The sequence below is a fragment of the Vombatus ursinus genome, unplaced genomic scaffold (genome assembly GCF_900497805.2).
Source record: "Vombatus ursinus unplaced genomic scaffold, bare-nosed wombat genome assembly UNPS02009994.1, whole genome shotgun sequence".
Lineage (NCBI taxonomy): Eukaryota > Metazoa > Chordata > Mammalia > Diprotodontia > Vombatidae > Vombatus > Vombatus ursinus.
Window position 1 is genome coordinate 3,413,328 of NW_020949772.1, and position 17,570 is coordinate 3,430,897.

The window sequence follows — 17,570 nt, forward strand, 5'->3', positions numbered from 1 at the left end:
CAAAACTAGTATCTGACCTCAAGGAGTTTGCATTCTGATGGGATGGCTGTCCTCTCACTAGAAAAGCCGGGAGTTCACTTCCTCTTCTTTCTATATTAGCTTTCATTTCAATGTCTACATCTGCTACAGGGTGTATCTTTTTATTGTGTGTGACCCTGGAAGATATATGGACAATTAGAGCTATCCAAAGGTGTGACGAATCTTTAGAACGTTAAAATTCCTAGGAGGCAGGGACTGTTTCATTTTTTTGTGTTTCCATACCTAGGTTGCTAGGTGGCGCCATAGCGCACAGAGTGCTGGGCCTGGAATCAGGAAGATTATCTATCTTACTGAGTTCAAATCTAATCTCAGACACTTGCTAGTTGTATGATCCTGGGCAAGTCACTTAACCCTATTTGCCTCCGTTTATTCATCTATAAAATGAACTGGAGAAGGAAATGGCAAACCATTCCAGTATCTTTGCCCAAAAAAAATCCCCAAATGGGGTCACAAAGAGTTGAACAAGACTAAAGCAACTGAACACCAACAACAACCTAGTGCTGGTCATACAGTAGGTACTTAACAAACGCTTCTTAATTGAATGATTAATTGACTAACAGACTATATTGGGAAGTCAGGAAGACTCATAGGATTGTAGGGACCACAATGACCATTTAATTCATCCCCCTCATTTTATAGATAAAGAAGCTGTAGAATGTATGTGGAACTTAAGCTCCCCTTGGGAATGGACTACTTCATTTTTGTCTTTGCAGGCCATGACCTATCACAGTGCCTTGTAGACAACAGGTGCTAAATAAATGCTTTTAAAAAACTGAATAGTAGATTTGCCCTCACTGGACAGTCACTTGGCGGTGGTGCTGTAGAATGTAAGTTCCTTGAAGGGAAGGACTGTTTAATCTTTGGGTTTGTATCCACAGTAACAAGAACAGTGTCCAGCACATACGAGGTGCTTAATTAATAGGTCAAATTAAAAATAAAATGGAGTAGATGAGATTCTTGTTCAAAGACGGATTAGATTATAAGGAGGCATCATGGAGTAGTGGGAAGAACATGGGAATTAAAATCAGAAGCCGTAGGTTCTAACTTGGTCTCTGCTATTTATCTATTGCCTTTGTGACCTTGGACAAATCATTTAATCTCTCTGAGTCTTAGTTTCCTCATCTATAAAATAAAGGAATTGGGTGAAATGGTCCCTTCTAGCTTTAAATCTATTTTCTTATGGACTCTGCAGTTAATCAGTGGCCAAAAAAAAGTGAATGTGTTTTGGGTCTTTATTAAAAGAAGCATGACAGAGAAAAAGGGAGGCATAGTGTCTATGTTCTCTGACCTGGTCCAACCTCATCTGGAATATTGGGGTCACTTCTGGATTCAATAGTCCCATAATTTAAGAAAGACATTCATAGCTGGAGAGTGTCCAGAAGAATGCAACCAGGGCATTGAAGAACCTTGAGTTCATACCAAATAAGGAACAGCTGAAGTGACTGGGGATGAGAAAAAGTTGGAGAGACCAGGAGAAAAGAAGATGGGTGGGGGAGGGGCATGATAACTGTTTTCAAATATGGAAAATGGCTTGAACCTGTTCTGCTTGGGCCACGAAGGCAGAACCAGGAGCAACATGGGAAAGTTACAAAGTGGAAGTGTATAGTCGGGGTCAGGATAAACTTCCTAACAATGAGAACCATCCCAGAGTGGAATGGGCAACCTCAACATGTGATGGCCCTTCCAACATCTCCACTGGATGTCTCCAAGTGGAAAAAGGATGAATACTATAGCGGGGATTCATTTCCAATCTGAGTTGGCCCAGATGTGGCTGCTGAGATCCCTTCCAAATCTAAGATTCTGGGATTTGGGAATTGTATGAGTTTTTTTTTTTTTTTGGTTTGTTTATTCTCTCCCCCTCTCTCCCTCTCCTCCCATCCAATTCTGAGATTCTATGAATTTAGGAACCTGGTATCTTGTGGAGTCAAGTGCAGTTCTGCGAGGGCAAATCTAAGCTCTTATTCTCAAAGGAAAGAAGCTGCAATTATTTCCAATTATTGCTGATCTAGGGATTCTCTCTGGTCAGGTCTATATAGTTCCACAGTCACTGGAATATTTCAACTCATAAAAGCATATATCATTTAGTCTATAGTTTTTTCTCCCTCTATATAACCTAAATTAAGGAGACTATGAACAGATCAGGATTTTTTCTCCTGGTGTCTAGTAATCAGCAAGGAGGGTAGATCAAACCACAGTCATATCTTGTATATAACTGACACATAAATGATACCAGTTATTCAACGGGACGCAGTATTTACAAACAACTGCCCATCCTGAAATAACTGGACACTGTCTTGCTCTCTTACTGAAATGATATCTTGGGTGGGGTATGATGGCCCACACCTGTAATCCCAGCCACCTGGGAGGCTGAGAATGAGCCTGGGAAACTTCTTGGGCCTGGAGCGCTGACTTGCAATGGGCTAAGCCATTTCAGCATTATTAAAAAGCTCAGCACTATGATGATTAGGCACCAAGAACAGGGGGCCTCCAGGCTGCTTAAGGAGGGGCAAACCAGCCCGGGTCAGAAAAAACAGGAGGTCAAAGCTTCTGTGCTGCTCAGACCAAGTCCATGAGTCACTCCTGCATGCCCAGCCTGGACAAAATAGGGAGATCCAATCTGAAAAAAATCCAAATAAGCTAAGGAAAATCAAAAGATAGGTTAGCCAGTGGAAGCTCACAGATTCCATCTGATTTGGGGCTAGTTGGGTGCAGTATTCCAATGTATTTTTAATGGGCTCAAGTTTCTTGTAATGTCTGTTACAGAGGCACACCTCTGGCTTCTTAGTCCTTATCCAAGTGGCTTTTCTCTATGTAGCCTCCTATAGCTGCCAAATTCTAAAGGCCTTTGTGCTTTTCCTCTCGTTGCACCCTCCTACTCCTAGGAAAAACTCTCAATTTGCAAACTGTTTTAACTACAGTTCTCAGTGCAAAAGTGAGCTCCCCTTTAATTGAATTTATTTTATAATTAATTTATTTTTCCAAAGCCTGTTGTTACCAGCAGGAAGAGGGAGGCTTGGCTCACTCCTGATTTAGTTTAGGCCTCTGTTTCATTAATTTACCTTCTTTATGCCCTTAGGCCAAGCAAAGAATCTCAAAACAGAAGAAATAAAAATTTCTTCTGGTCTCATTTGAAGAATCCATTTAAAATAATCTAAAAATCTCCTCGGCCCAATAAACAGAACTTAAACTGGGAGGAAATTTAGAGATCAACTGATCAATTCCCTTCATTGTACAGATGAAGAAGCTGAGGCCAAAAGCAGGTAAATTACTTGCCCCAGTTCACAGAAATAGTAAAGAGCAAGGCTAGGTTTTGAACCTGGATCCTCCTAACCCTTAATACATCTGTCTTTCCACTTTATCATAATGTCTGTCTGTGTAACTGACCTGCTTGATTGGACAGGGATCATCTCCGCAGGAAATACCTTAGTTCAAATAACTCCACAGGCATCGCTTCCCTAACTCAAGGGTCCCCCACCCTACTCCTCCTCTCCACACTTGGTTTATTTCTTTCTCATTGAGAATTCTTTTAAAGCAAATGCTTCTTGGGGTAACAAAATTTCATCCTTTAGTCAAAAGAAGGGACTTTCAGATTTTACCAAACCTCTGATCTTGACCACAAATGCAACAGCCATAGAAAGTTGACTTCAGGCATGACTCATCTGAAGTTTCTCTCCCAGTAGGCTCCTGTATATTCTACCCAGTATCTCGTGCGTAATCCCATAATTCTGGAAGCACGAAATTAAGGAAGACTTTCTTGACAGCAGACATGATTAAACTTCAGAAGATATTTTAGGGGGACTTTGTGGAGTCTCTAGTCCTGGAAATCTATAAAAATAAGATTACCGATCCAATGTCTCAGATGACTCAATCAGCCATCAACCTACTCAGGAAAGAAGAAAGTGGACCAGATGACTTGTCCAGCTCTCTGCTGTTCACTTTATGTCATTGGTAAACACCAGTGGCTCAAGAAAGCCCCCAAGAGAGGTCACTCTAGCCCAATGTCTGCCCTGTGCCAGTAGAAATAAAATAAAGACCTTGACATATTTTCCCTGCCGTAGAATAAATTTCCATTTCACTGAAGATCAACCATTCTGTTCTTCCAATGATATTTCTTTTCTGTTTAAAAGTTATATAAAGATGGACCATTGTCTCCTTTCTCTTTTCCCAGCCTTTGTGTTTGTTTGTTTGGGTTTTTTTTTTTTTCATAAAAACCGTTCCATCAACTGGGGAACAGTCATTTCTTTCTGATGATTTTTTTGGACGATATCCATTTCTTTTCTCCCTCAGTGCACATCCTACAAAGGTCTTGTCTCTTTCAGAATTATGATAATGGATATTTTCCCAAGTCACTGTATAGATGGATTTCTACATATTGCTAAATTGGAATATCATTTTTATTAATAATAATAATTATTGTCTAGGGTGGGGAGGAGAAACACAGAGAGCTTAATCTTCTGATATTTCCTAGGCAATTTTCTTTCTGCAAATATCAGTTCTAATTTTAGATCTCCATTTGGATAATAAAATGTGTTGACCACAGCATGCTTATATAAATACAGCTGTTTTAATTGAGACATTTTTCCCTCTATGAAATAGGGCCCCCTAGTTTCCCATTAACTTCCAGTTGTCCAAGACAAAAATAAACTGACTAATGCCCCATTAATATCCCCTCCCCTCCAAACTTTTCAAAGAAAGATGCCAAAGGACATCCTCCCCACCTCCCAGCCTGCTACCAAGGATTCCAGAGAGGAAGAAGAAAAGGAGATGAAGATGCGATTCTTAGGGACCGTCCCTAAAAGCTAAGAGATGCCAACATGGAGAAAATCAGCATCCAAACGGACACATCATAAACAGCATGGCAAAGACAAGGAACTAAATTTTTATACAAATCAAAAGAATCCCCAAAAAAGAAAGTTTGAGATTTTTTCTCTTCCATCATCTAAAAGAAACCCAGAGGCCACATGAACTAGGGGGTCGGTATAAATGTATATAAAAAACCATGAGCACGGCTTATCACAAATAAAATGAAATGGCTACATTCAATTATCTTTCAAAGATGTCTATTCTCAGGCCAAGGGCAAGGAAATGTCCACTGTGCTTTACAAAGGACTAGGAATAGAAAAAAAATCAACCCCCAGGTCCTCTCTAATTCCAAACGGCTGTCCATCATGAGATGCCATGAATCTCACACTGTATCCTGAGGGGTCGGAGTTTATTTGTATTAGCACTGTGCTAGTACCAGGCAGTATCAAAAAATGGCTGTCTTAGACCCCTTCCCCCCAAACCCTTCCAATATCTGCCACATGGTTTTTGAGAGGGGCATGCCCTGGCTTCAAATGAAACCATTGTAGCTCTGCTACCCACATGTGAAGTGGTCCATCCAGACCTCCACGTCTTGAGCTCAGCTTTATCCTCCCCTATTGCTGACAGGACTTCCTGCTCCACCATTCCAAAACAGAAGGCATAAAGGTGAATACAAACATAATAAAGTAGTTTACATCTGGTCTTGCAGTCTTTCCATATAGTCTCTAAACTCCTGCGAGTCCCCAAGACTCATATCTGGGCAAACCCACTTGATGTTATCGTCACTGTCAAAGAGGATAGAGTTGGTGTATGGGCCTCCATCCTCTGGGAGAATAGTGGTGTATGAAGTGAACTTGACTCGTTTCCTTTTCGGGCCGGGATTTAGAGGTTCACTTTTTAATTCTTTTTCATAAACGTAATCAGAAGGCCTAAGGAGTTGGCTGTGCAGTGCCGTCTGAGAGCTGCCATTTAGAAGGAAGTTGCTTTCCTCGAATTGCATCCCACGATCGAGCATGGTGGTGCACTCCTCTGATGGAAGGGAGATGTCTACGGGGTTCTCCAAGAGCTCCACTTCATTCCCAAGCCAAACCCAGTCATGAGAGTGGGGGATATTTCCTTGCTCGCTCACTGAAAACCTTTTGTGCCTGTACTTCCAAGCAAATGCCACACAGTTGATTAAGAAGACTAAAATGGCCAGGCAGAAGACACAGAGGAGGGCATACATGCCGATCTCTAAGTCTGTTAACCCCCTGGAGGTCAGTGAAAGATCATTGGGATTATTTGGCTCCGGTAACTCCACTTGGGTAGGGAAACTTGTGAAGGCATCTGGATTATTCTGGAGTTGGCCATTCTCAAGTAACTTGTTTCCCTTTCCCTCTAGAGATGACTGTGGGGTCGTGGATTTATTGCCACTTTCTTCCTGGCCAATAGAAGTGCCATGTTTGGACCATTCCTGTATGGCCCTCTCCTGGTCTCCTTCCCTCTCTATGGAATTACTGAAGTGCTCTTTATATTCACGATTGACACCCTCAATATCATTGGTGCTTCCTTGGTTCTCATCCAATTTCTGCCCAAATTTTACCCTGACACTTCCTTTCCCAACTGCAAGGACACTCTTTCTCTTGGTCTTCTGACAAGGTTCACTGATCATCATTTCTAACTTGATCAAGGGCCCTTGCCCTTCCCCCTCAGCAACCACAATGGGCCACTTGGACTGAAGGCTTGGCTGGGCAGATACCACCATCTCATCCAGTGATGTGACAGCGACAGCAAAATCCTTAGGATCATAAATATCTAAAGGAGTCACGGAGCCATCGCTGAACAAAAGCCAAGAACTGACTATTGCTTCCTAAGGAAAAGGAAATGAGAACATGGCATTATAATCAGAGCAAGAGAAATTACTCATATACTCAGGCACTTATTTATTTTGGACCCAGCCTATGATTTCATTGGCATGGGGAATTCCAGGTGTGAGAAGCCTCTGTAGCAATGTAAGATTGAAAATTATCTGCAGCTTAGTTTCAGAGGGACACTTAGAAGCTGAGTAGAAAGCCCAAGCTCACACAGCTAATATATATCAGAGGCAAGACTGGAACCCACTAGAATAAAAGCTCCTTGATGAAAGGAACTGTTGTCACCTTCATCTTTCTGTTCCTAGCAGACGGCACAGTTCCCGGTACATGGTAAACACTTAATAAACACTTGTAAAATTGAATTCCTCACCCCAAGGTTGGCCCTCTTTCCATTATATTATATTGCCTCTAGCATGTTTGCACAGAAATGCATATACCCTCCCTGAAATGATCCTGTATTTATGCTGTTTATACTTATATGTGGATATGTTGTGTCCCATGATATTATATAAGCTTTTCAGGGGCAGGGACTGCTTCTTCATTCATCTTATGTGTATCCCCACTTTTTTTGTGTGGGATACCTAGCACAGAAAAGAGGCTTAATATATGCATATTAATTGATTGATTGATTTCTGTCTTTCTACCCCTATTATCTAGCATGTAAGATGGCACCCAGTACATGCTTATTAAATACTCGTTGATTGCTCAATTGATTGATTAATTTATCACTTCAATTGAAGACTTGACTGGATGGACAGCATTATCTCATCTAATGAAGTGACATTAACTGCCAAATCCTTGGAATCATAACAGTCTTGAGGGTATCACCAAGCCATCACTGAACATGATCCAAGAATTAATAATTGCCGGCAAAGCATTTGATTTTTTTTTAATGTACAAGATTGGAAAAATAAGCACAATATGCATTTGTTTTATTTGGAATGAGCTTTAGAGGTTGTTGGATTGTTACTGGTTTGGGCAATTTTTTTTGCATTATATTGAACTAATGTTAGTAATAAATGCATATCTCCATGGCCGTAAAGACCCAGTGATTTTGTTTAATGGATACATTTTTTAAAATTGCATTAATTTATACCATGACATACAAATGAATTTGGCTCTGACCTTTGCAAAACCCATTTTGAAATATCATGCAAAGCATCAGAATCATTTCCAGGTGCAACTAATCAGCCCACGCCTCCAGAAAATACCACTTTAAACAGACTTTATTAGGAAGTCAGCATTAGAAAAGGAATGTAGGTGCTCACTTGAGGTACTTAGAAAAGGATGCATTATGAGTTTAAGGTACTTGAAAGCCAAGATTCTTTCACAGTTCCTCTTTCAAAGTATTTCTGTTTTAAAGTCTGAAAATGAGAGGAGTGTTTTAAACTTGAGATAATTATAGTGTAAACCAACAGCAAATTAGCACACATGAGCCATGCTTGCAAAAGGACCTGAAAGGAAATCTGAAAGAATAAAAAACCAAAAGAAAAAAAAAGCCCACTGCTTTGGCAAAAATAGAGAAATATAATCTTTCTGTCATTTTGTAGCAGGAGACTTTCAATGGAAAATAAACAGGTAGCCAGGCTGACGGCATTTGGACAAGCGGTAAATGTATAAATTGACAGAAGAAGATTCATCTTAGACACCAGGAGCAGTGCTCTCCCAAAGTGGAAGAGGCTGAATGCTTTGGGGGAAGAGGGCCTCCTTCTCTCAAAGGCTGGATGAACCCTTATCAGAGGTGTTGTAGAAGGGATTCCTGGGTAAGTGTAGGTTGGGGTCTTTGTCCTCTTTGAGGTCATTTGTGATTCTGGAACTAGTCTCAAAGAATCAAAGCTGGAATGGACTATGGAGTCCAGTTTCTTCATTTTGCAAATAAAGACTTTGAGGCCCAGAAGGATTGAAGAGATTTAGGATTCTAGGATCATAGATTTAGAACTGGAAAGGTCTTCAGAACCCAAGTAGTCCTCTCATTTTGCAGAGGAAAAAACTGAAGCCTAGAGTGATTAAAGTGATTTAGAAATTTAAGATCACAGATTTAAAACTGGAAAGGACCTCAGAAGCCAAATAGTCTAATCTCCTCATTTTGCAGATAAAGAAACTGAGACCAAACAGAGCAAAGTGACTTTCCCAAGATCATACAATGAGTTAGTGACAGAATCAGGATTTGAACCTGTATCCTCTGATATCACATAGGTCCTCCAGTGCTCTTTCCACTGGAACACAGCCTCCTCTCCCAGAGGCACAGGGCTACCTCTGGGAGATCCCAAATGAGGTGTCTTGATTTTCCAGACTGCCATCTTGAATTTACTGGGGAAGGAAAGCCTACCTGTTGTGGGGCATGAAGAATATCATGAGCAGATGCTATTGAAACAATGGCTCTTTTGTTTCCTTTGTTGGGTTGCAGGGAAAGAGATAAGCCAGCCACGAGTTGTACCCCTAGGTCTGTGATCGTGACCCGGTCATCCAGTACTATGACTGTCTTCTCAGCCAAGATGGAATCAGAGAGAGGTGACAGGACCTGAAAAAAATAAGCAAAAAAAAAAAATCATATATTTCTTTGTCTTTGTTTTTGCTTCTCCTGGAACCAAGGATAGATTCTGGCACATGCTAGGGACTTTATGAATGATTGTGGAGTTGAGTTCTTCTCCACGCAGATAGTGAAAAACAAAGGTGAAATGTATAGAGTTGTGTTTTGGTTTTTTGGGGGAAGGAGGTGGTTCTGGACCATTAATTTCATTGGCCTGGGAACTCCAGGAATGGAAACTTCCATTAACCCAGATCAGGAACTCATTCTGTAATCGATAGTTTTAGAGAGTGGGCTGTGGGCACTGAAAGGTTAAACATCTTCCCCAGGGTCATACAACTAGCACGTGTCTGAGACAGGACTTGAATCTGGTTCTTGTCAACTCCAAGGCTGACCCTCCTATCCACTGTGCCAATGCTGCCTCTCAAAGAGAGGAAAATAGACCTCGATAATCACTGATGTTTTCTTTTCAATCATAACTTTGTCACAATCATTTTAAACCCCATAATTGATGTTTCCACCAAAATGTTCTTCCAATTTGCAGCTAAATGAACGCACTTGCCAAAATGGTCTGTAAAAGCATTTCTTAATTGTTCAATTACTTTCACCAATAGAAGATGACAGCATCCTAAAGATATCAGTGCAACCCATTTCCTTCCTTTGATCTCTGTAACAGCCAGCACAGAGCTCCCTTCTGTAATAACAGTTGGATTTAATTGGATGACAAGTATCTATATCTTATAAATAATAATAACAGTAGCAGTGTTAATAGGATAAGGATTGGGACTGGATTTGTGATTTCTCTGCTAAGAGAACCCTCAGATGAAGAAACTCCCTCTCTCAATGCAGTCCACAACTTTCTTTATAACCTATAGTCTTACAGACTTATCTCTCTAAGCAGTAATAATAATGATAATGATAATAATAATAATATGTAATGAATGATGATGATGATGATGATGAAAATAATAGAGAGGCAGTGTGACCCAATGGATAAAGAGCCACCTTCAAAGCCAGGAAGACCTGGGTTCAAGTCTCAACTCTGAGGCACACTAGTTGTATGATCCTAGGCTAGAGCACTTAACCTATCTCAGCATTCTAGGTAATTCCCTAAAGCAGGGATTCATAACCCAGGGTCTGCTAATAGATTTCAGAAGGTCCATGAAGTTGGACCAATAAATGCGTCTTTATTTTTGCCCACCTCTAACTGAAATTTATAATTTCTCTCAATTATTTAAACCATGATTCTGAGAAGGGTCACATAGGCTTCCCCAGACTGCCAAACAGTTCCATGGATACAAAAAGGTGAAGACCCTTGCTCTGAAGTAATACATTCTAGAGAAGGTATTGCCCTAGGTCGGTAGAGTTTCCTCACTTGAGAGGTTCTCGTATAATGCAAAGCACGGTGCTAGTCCCTATCCTTATCTCTACCCATCATAATACTGATCTTGGAATTGGGCCTTCAAAAAAACCGGAAAAAATTTTTCCTAATAAATGGCCCCTTTGCACACTCGGTGGCATAGTCATAAGTAAATTGCTAGTCAAACTTCTGGGAAAACAGTAGGTTGTTAATGGTAACAAAATTAACTGTATTTGCTTCTTGGAACACTATACGGGCGCAAGATTGTTAGAATAAACCTGATGGAGTCCAGAGAAAGGTGAAGATCCTTGAGACTATGACAAATGAGGATCAAATGAAGAAAGTGAGGCTATTTAAGTTGGAGAAGATGCAGGGGGCACCATAATTAGCTACGTTGAAGTGTCTGAAAGGCATTTCGACTTATTCTGCTTTGGCTCAAGAGGGCAGATTGAATTACAAAGGATGGAAGTTGTAAAAAAGAAAATCCAGGCTTCATGTCAGGTCACTCAACCAACAAATATTTATTAAACACTTACTATGCCCCCCCAAAAAATACTTCTCACAATTAGAATTAATCAAGAGGATAATGGGCAATCTAGGGAAGGGGCCCTCACTAAGAGCCTTTTCACAAGAAAAGGCTGGCTTAAATAACCTCTTGTCAGTTCTGTTGGTGGGGGGGGGGAGTGTTTTTCAAATACAGGTTGTACAAGACAGTCTCTGAGGCCCTTTCCAACTTGGAAATTCTGGATCCTCATGTTCTGTGCTGTAAAGAAGTCCTTCCATCTCAGTGAACCTCTAGCTGACCACTCTGTATGCTGCTATTTGTCCTTTGTCCTTCATTGCAGAAGAGGACCGTGACATCAGGGAGGCAATGGCATGACATGCGAGTGAATCGGATTTAAGTGAGGCAGGGCTGTGCAGAGTCACCAGCCTCAGTTTCTCCTTCAGAGCCATCCGGGTGCAGTGGCCAGATATGGATCAGGACAACTGAAGATAGCCCAGGATGCAGTGGGGGAGCACGGACAAACCACTAGAATCGATAAAGCAATTCTGACGGCACAGCTTTCAGCAAAACTTCAAGAGCGGCCTCCGTGACAATGGCGGGAGTCATTTTTCAAGTTCAGGCCCTTTCACAATTACCCAGATGCATTCTCACTCACAGTACTGAATATAAAGAATTTGTTTTAGCTCAAATGAACAGGGTTTTTCCTTCTTGATTTAAAGATGTCTTGCACAGTTCCCACCCACGCAGAGCTGGCAGAATTGTACTTCAGTTTTCAAAAAGTATAGCTATCTTCATGAAGTTAATGATTTTCAGTCAATAATAATAAGCAGGGGAAAGGGTAGCATAAGAATGTGGTAAATGGTGGGTGGGTATGCCCATAGCTGGAGCTATTCAAACAGAAGCAGCCAGTTGACAAACATTTATTAAGCATCCATTATGTGCTAGGTGGGTCAATGGATAGAGCATCAGGAAGACCTGACTTCAAATCTGGCCTCAGACACTTACTAGTTATGTGACCCTGGGCTTAACCCTTTTTCCCTCTGTTTCCCCATCTGTAAAACAGAAGTAAGAATAACACCTACCTCCCAAAGTTGTTGTGAGGATCAAATGAGATAATAATTGCAAAGCACTTAGCACAATTCTTGGTACATAATAAGACTTACAGAAATACTAGCTAGAAATATTAGTGGGGAGGGAGGATGCAGTTAGCGTGAGATTCCATCCATTGTCCATTTTAGTCCTGATTTCACAGACAAGAGTTTCAAGAGTTACTTTTTTTTCTTTCCACTGCTGCTTTGAACCTTGTTTCATGTGTCTTAAGTAACAGTGAATTTCTAAGAATTTCAAATCATGAAAATCCATGAATTTGGATTATTTAACTCATCATTTTCTGGCTATCTACGTGCATGCATTTGTTTGTTTCGTATACCTGCACCGTTGTTATTCCCTGCTCACGACCAACCAATGTTCTGCCATCTTGTAATGTGGCAATTCTTGGTTCTTCCACCTTCATGAAATCTGCCACTAGATCGGTGATGTCAAACTGCCAATCAGAGCCCAACATATAGGTCAGCTGGCCTCCTAAATCCAATGACTCAGCCACAAACTGCGTCAACACGCGCACCATGGCATGCTGGTACTGAAGGGTGCAGCCTCTTCCTTTCTTCTCATCATCCTCATCATCATCACTGTCTCGAGTAGGCCTGAAAATTAGCATCATGGGAAAACATAAGTTAAGCAGCCATGTGATCATGATCCTCTAGGAGGAATGGTAGAAAGAGAGTTCAAGTTATTGGCAGCAGAAAAAAGACCCCTGGATACAGAAATACTCAGTAACAACATTATTTATTCATAGAATTTGAGTGTCCATAAAATAGTGTCATGTCGGAATACAATGTGTTGATAATTTTCTTTTTTTTTTAAAGAAAATATAGTTTCTACTCTTGTAAGGATTCTAACTGAAAACTCATGTTAATTAATTAGCTAATCAATTAATTATTTGTAAGACCCTATTATTAGCCTATTTCTTTGTTGTCATTCTTTTTTCCTATAAGACTTTTATAATTTAATTAGTCTGAATCACATTTGATCGTTATGAGAATATTTGGAAAATTCATTAATGAGGATCCCAGTTACAAATTTCATTAATAATAATAATAATAAATTTCTCGTATTTATATGATGCTTTAAAGGGTCCCAGGTACTTTACAGCTACTATCTCATTTGACCCTCCCAGCAACCCTGTGAGGTAGTTGTAGTTATAAATTATTCCCATTTTACAGATGAGGAAAGTGATTCCCAGAGTTATTAAGTGACTTGTCCAGTGTCATATAGCTAGCAAATGTCAGAACAAATCCAATCTGTCATTCATACTTATTTGTAGATAAAATTTGGTTTTCCTTGTAAGTTCACATTTTGCAATATTCAGGAGACAGATTTTTATCCAACATATAAAGGGAGAGAAAAGGCTTAGCGAGATTAATATCATCTGGGCAAGCAGACTATCAATTATGTCCTCCCTTCATGTCAATTCAATTCAAATCATCATCATTGACAAATTTTGTTAAGTGCTACCATGTATAAGACAAGAAATAGAGTGTCACAATGGAAAGATAGGCAGCCTTAACTTGAGGAAGGCCTGGTCAGCTCATGCCTCTGACGTACGTCTTCTGAGACATAGATTTCCCATTCATTCCCCTCTCCCAAGAAAATCATGAATCTAGACCAAAACACATACACAGACACACACACACACACACACAGACACAGACAGACAGACAGACAGACACATACACACACACACACACATGCACAACACTATGTTAGGTAGTTCCTCAGAATCCACCCCTGGAGGAGAAAAGAAAATTTCAGTGAAAGTGGAAAAAATAGAAATTTAAAAATACTTCAGGTGCAACGAATAGAGTCCTAGATTGGAACCCTGAGAATTTGAGTTGGAATCCTCATTCTGTTCTCTCTATGAGATCAGGAAAGTCACTTGCCCTCTCATCCTCAGCTTCTCCATCTGTTCAATGAGGGGATTTGACTAGGTGACCATTAAGCTCCTTTCTAACTGAAAATCTTTAATCCTAGAATCTATGCTTCCCATCATCAATGTTAGATCCAACTCAAAAGGCCCTACAGTGGGCAGAAGGAGAAGATCAGAAGGCACAGAATGATGCACTTTCCTGCAATGCAGGGGACCCAGAAATAGCTAAAGACATTGACTCTCTCTCTCTGGCACCATGTACCTATTTCCCATAATCCCATAATGGTCATCCCTGCTCCTGCTCTCCATTTCCCCTGAATATAACATCAGAATCCTGCTTATGCTGAGAAACCCCACCCTGCCCCTCCCAGGACTGGTCATTGCCCAGTTCCAAGAGAATAGACTTCTGATGAGCTGTTGTCTTCATTCTCTTCTTGTCCCTTCTTATTCCTAAGCCATTTTCAGAGAATCATAATAGAAGCAAAATCATCCTTTAGCAAGGAGCAAGGCCTTTCAAAATAACACTACTCCCATTAGTGGAGTGAAGACATCATTTGACCCAAACACTTTCTTCCCATCTTCTAATTCATTTTTCTGTTCATACTGCAGGATGGGGCTCCAACGTCCACTTACTTTGTTTTCATTCTGTCCTGAAAATCAGGTTTTAAACACCAGGTAGTTCTGGTTTCCCTCATTAGGGCCCCATGCTAGAGAATTCACAGACTCCAAATGCTGTATTTCTTGGGATGATGAGCATTTCTAAAGTCAAGGTGGGGAAGGGGCAGAGAATCACTTGTTTTTGATGGTGTTCGAATGAGATTTTCTTTTTTCTTTCTTTCTTTTTTTGAAGTGTTTATAATGTTCTCTTTTATACGCTCTTTGAAATACTAGTTATGGGAGAATCATTATGAAAGTGAATGGCATTGCTTTAAATTGTTTTATGACAAAGTTAGCAACCAAGAAGCTGGGAAAGGCATTTCTTAGATTCATACACCATCAAAGCATTAAGCAAGCTCCATTATGTAAGCTGTTATGTAATTTAACATGGATCCAAGAGTGATCATTTTCCCTCCAATCAATTACTGTTATAAATCACAGAGCTGACATACCTTTGAAAGAAAGCATGAATAGATTGGGCCCACACAGCCCATATACCATCCATTCGGCTTTACTTGCCCTCTCCTCCAGCTCAGGAGACTTAGGGGTCTGGAGACCTTGGACATTTGTATGACCTCTGAGATTCTAAACAAAGAAACTCAGAAGTCAAACAGACCACTCTGTACCTGAACAAGAATCCCAATCACAACATACCTGCTGAGTGATAATTTCTCAGTTTTTACTTGAAGACTTCCGTGGGAGGCAATAGACAAAGGGATCCATTCCCTCTCAAAGTGGTCCATTCCCCTTCTGCCTAGCTCTCACTGTTAAGAAATGTTTCCCTGACATTGCCTAAATTTGTCTTTTTTTCAATGCAAGTCCACAAGCAATTTTAAGGACCTACTATATGACACACATGGTGCTAAGGGCTGAGAATACAAGCAGAGTCAAAAGACAATTCCTGCCTTTAAGGAACTCTCAATCTACAGAGGAGACAACATGCAAACAACTATGAATGAATAAGCTGAATACAGGATAAGCAGGAAAAAAATCAACAGAAGGAAGACTCTAGAATTAAGAGAAGTTGGGAAAGGTTTCTTGTTGAAGGTAAGATTTTAGTTGAGATTTAAAGGAAGCCAAAGAACCCAAGAGGCAGAGATAAAGAGGAAAAGAGTCCCAGGCATGGAAGACAACCAATGAAAATCCATGGAGTTGGGAGATGGAATGTCTTGTGTGAGGAACAGCTTGGAAGCCAATGTCACTGGATCACAGTATATGTAGAGTACCCATGACTCCTGGTTCTACCTGGTTCTACCTGGTTCTGTGCTCTTTCACATGAGGATCCCTCAAAAACCTGAAGTCGCTTATGTCTCCCACTATCTCTTTTCTTTAGGCTTGCTGCCTATTGATTCAAGATAACTATCCCCAACCCCCTCATATGACCTGAACTAAACTCTGCTCATCCTCCCCTGGAGGATGTAGCTTATCAATGTCCTTCCTCCAACGGGGCAACCAGACCTCAACACAAATCTCCACATGCAATCTGACCATAGTAGAGTCCAGCAGGAAAAATGACTGCCTACTTAGGACACCATGCTTCTCTAATTCACCTTGAGACTGCATTAACTTCCTTGACTATCACACATCACTGTGGATTCCTCTATAAAGCTTGCAGTCCACAAAAACCACCAGCTTTTTTCAGGTGCCATGTTGTTTAACTATTTCCCCCCCATCCCAAGTCTGCTGCTAACTAGATATGTCTGATCTTGGGTGACTTCTCTGAGGATCAGCTTCCCCACGTGCAAAGTAAGGAAGTTTAGACCATGTGATCACTGTCTTCCCTTTCCAAGTTGAGCATTCTGTGATTAGACTTGGTTTACTATATTTCTATCCTTACCGTGTGCAAGGCACTGTGCTAAGTGTTGGGGATACAAATAAAGGCAAAAGACAGCTAAGCAGCCCATGGTCTAAGAGGGGAGAAAATATACGAATGATTAGGTACAATATATAGACAGGAGAAAATGGGAGTAGTCTCAGAGAGAAGGCACTAACATTAAAAGGAACCAAGAAAGGCTTCTTGTGGAAAGTGAGATTTTAGCTGGGACCTGAAGAAAAGAAATAAAGGTGGGAAGGAAAAGAGTTCCAGGAATTGGGAGGGCAGCCACATATAACTCTGGTTTACAAAGATTTTAGTAATGCATTTGATATGGTATCTCATACTATTCTCATGGGGAAAAAAGAAAGATGGAGGTATCTAGGTTAGACAATAATTTCATTAGATAGATTCTGAAATAGGCAAGGACACATTAAGGGTTTCTTGTCACCTTGACAAGAAGTCTCTAGCACAGTGCCAGTGATCTCTGCCTGGCCCTTTGCTGTTTAGCTTTTTTAATCAATGACTTAGAAAAAGACCACAGCTACTGTAGGATGAGAAGAGAAAGGTCTTGAGGTCAAAGTTCTTGGGCTTGCCAAATAAACTGATAGGATATCAGCAATGGAAATTGCTCAAGAAGAGGCATGATCATCTGCTTTGCCTTGCACTCAGAGGATAATGGCATCTTTCCATGTGAGTTGAAGATGTCCCCCCATAAGGATGCAAACCCTCCAGAGCAGGGATGGTCTTACATTTCTATTTGTACTCAGTGTTCAGCACAATGTTTTGTACATAAGTACTTAATAAATGTTTCATTCATTCATTCACAAGCTAACAGCTAACACACTGTGTATGAACAAATGGAGATTCAGAAAACACCTCCACAGACTAGAAAACTGGGCTTAAATAAATAAGATGTAATTGAGATAAATGTAAATATATTACACTTGGGCTCAAGAAAATGATTTCAGGAGTACATATAAAGGGTGGGGAGGCATTAATGAAAAATACCTCAAGATCTTAAAAA

The 17,570-nt window shown here is 40.5% G+C and overlaps 1 protein-coding gene across 1 annotated transcript in view; it reads right to left on the bottom strand.

The window, feature by feature from the left end:
- Positions 1 to 4,424: 4,424 nt before the first annotated feature.
- Positions 4,425 to 17,570, bottom strand: part of TMEM132B (transmembrane protein 132B) — a 650,066-nt gene continuing 636,920 nt past the window's right edge. Inside the window, exons 7-9 of the mRNA XM_027853582.1 lie at positions 12,517 to 12,790; positions 9,025 to 9,216; positions 4,425 to 6,691 (exon numbers count right to left, since the gene is read on the bottom strand). Coding sequence (XP_027709383.1) covers positions 5,534 to 6,691; positions 9,025 to 9,216; positions 12,517 to 12,790 — 1,624 coding nt within the window. The 3' untranslated portion in view covers positions 4,425 to 5,533. The remainder of the gene's footprint in view (positions 6,692 to 9,024; positions 9,217 to 12,516; positions 12,791 to 17,570) is intronic.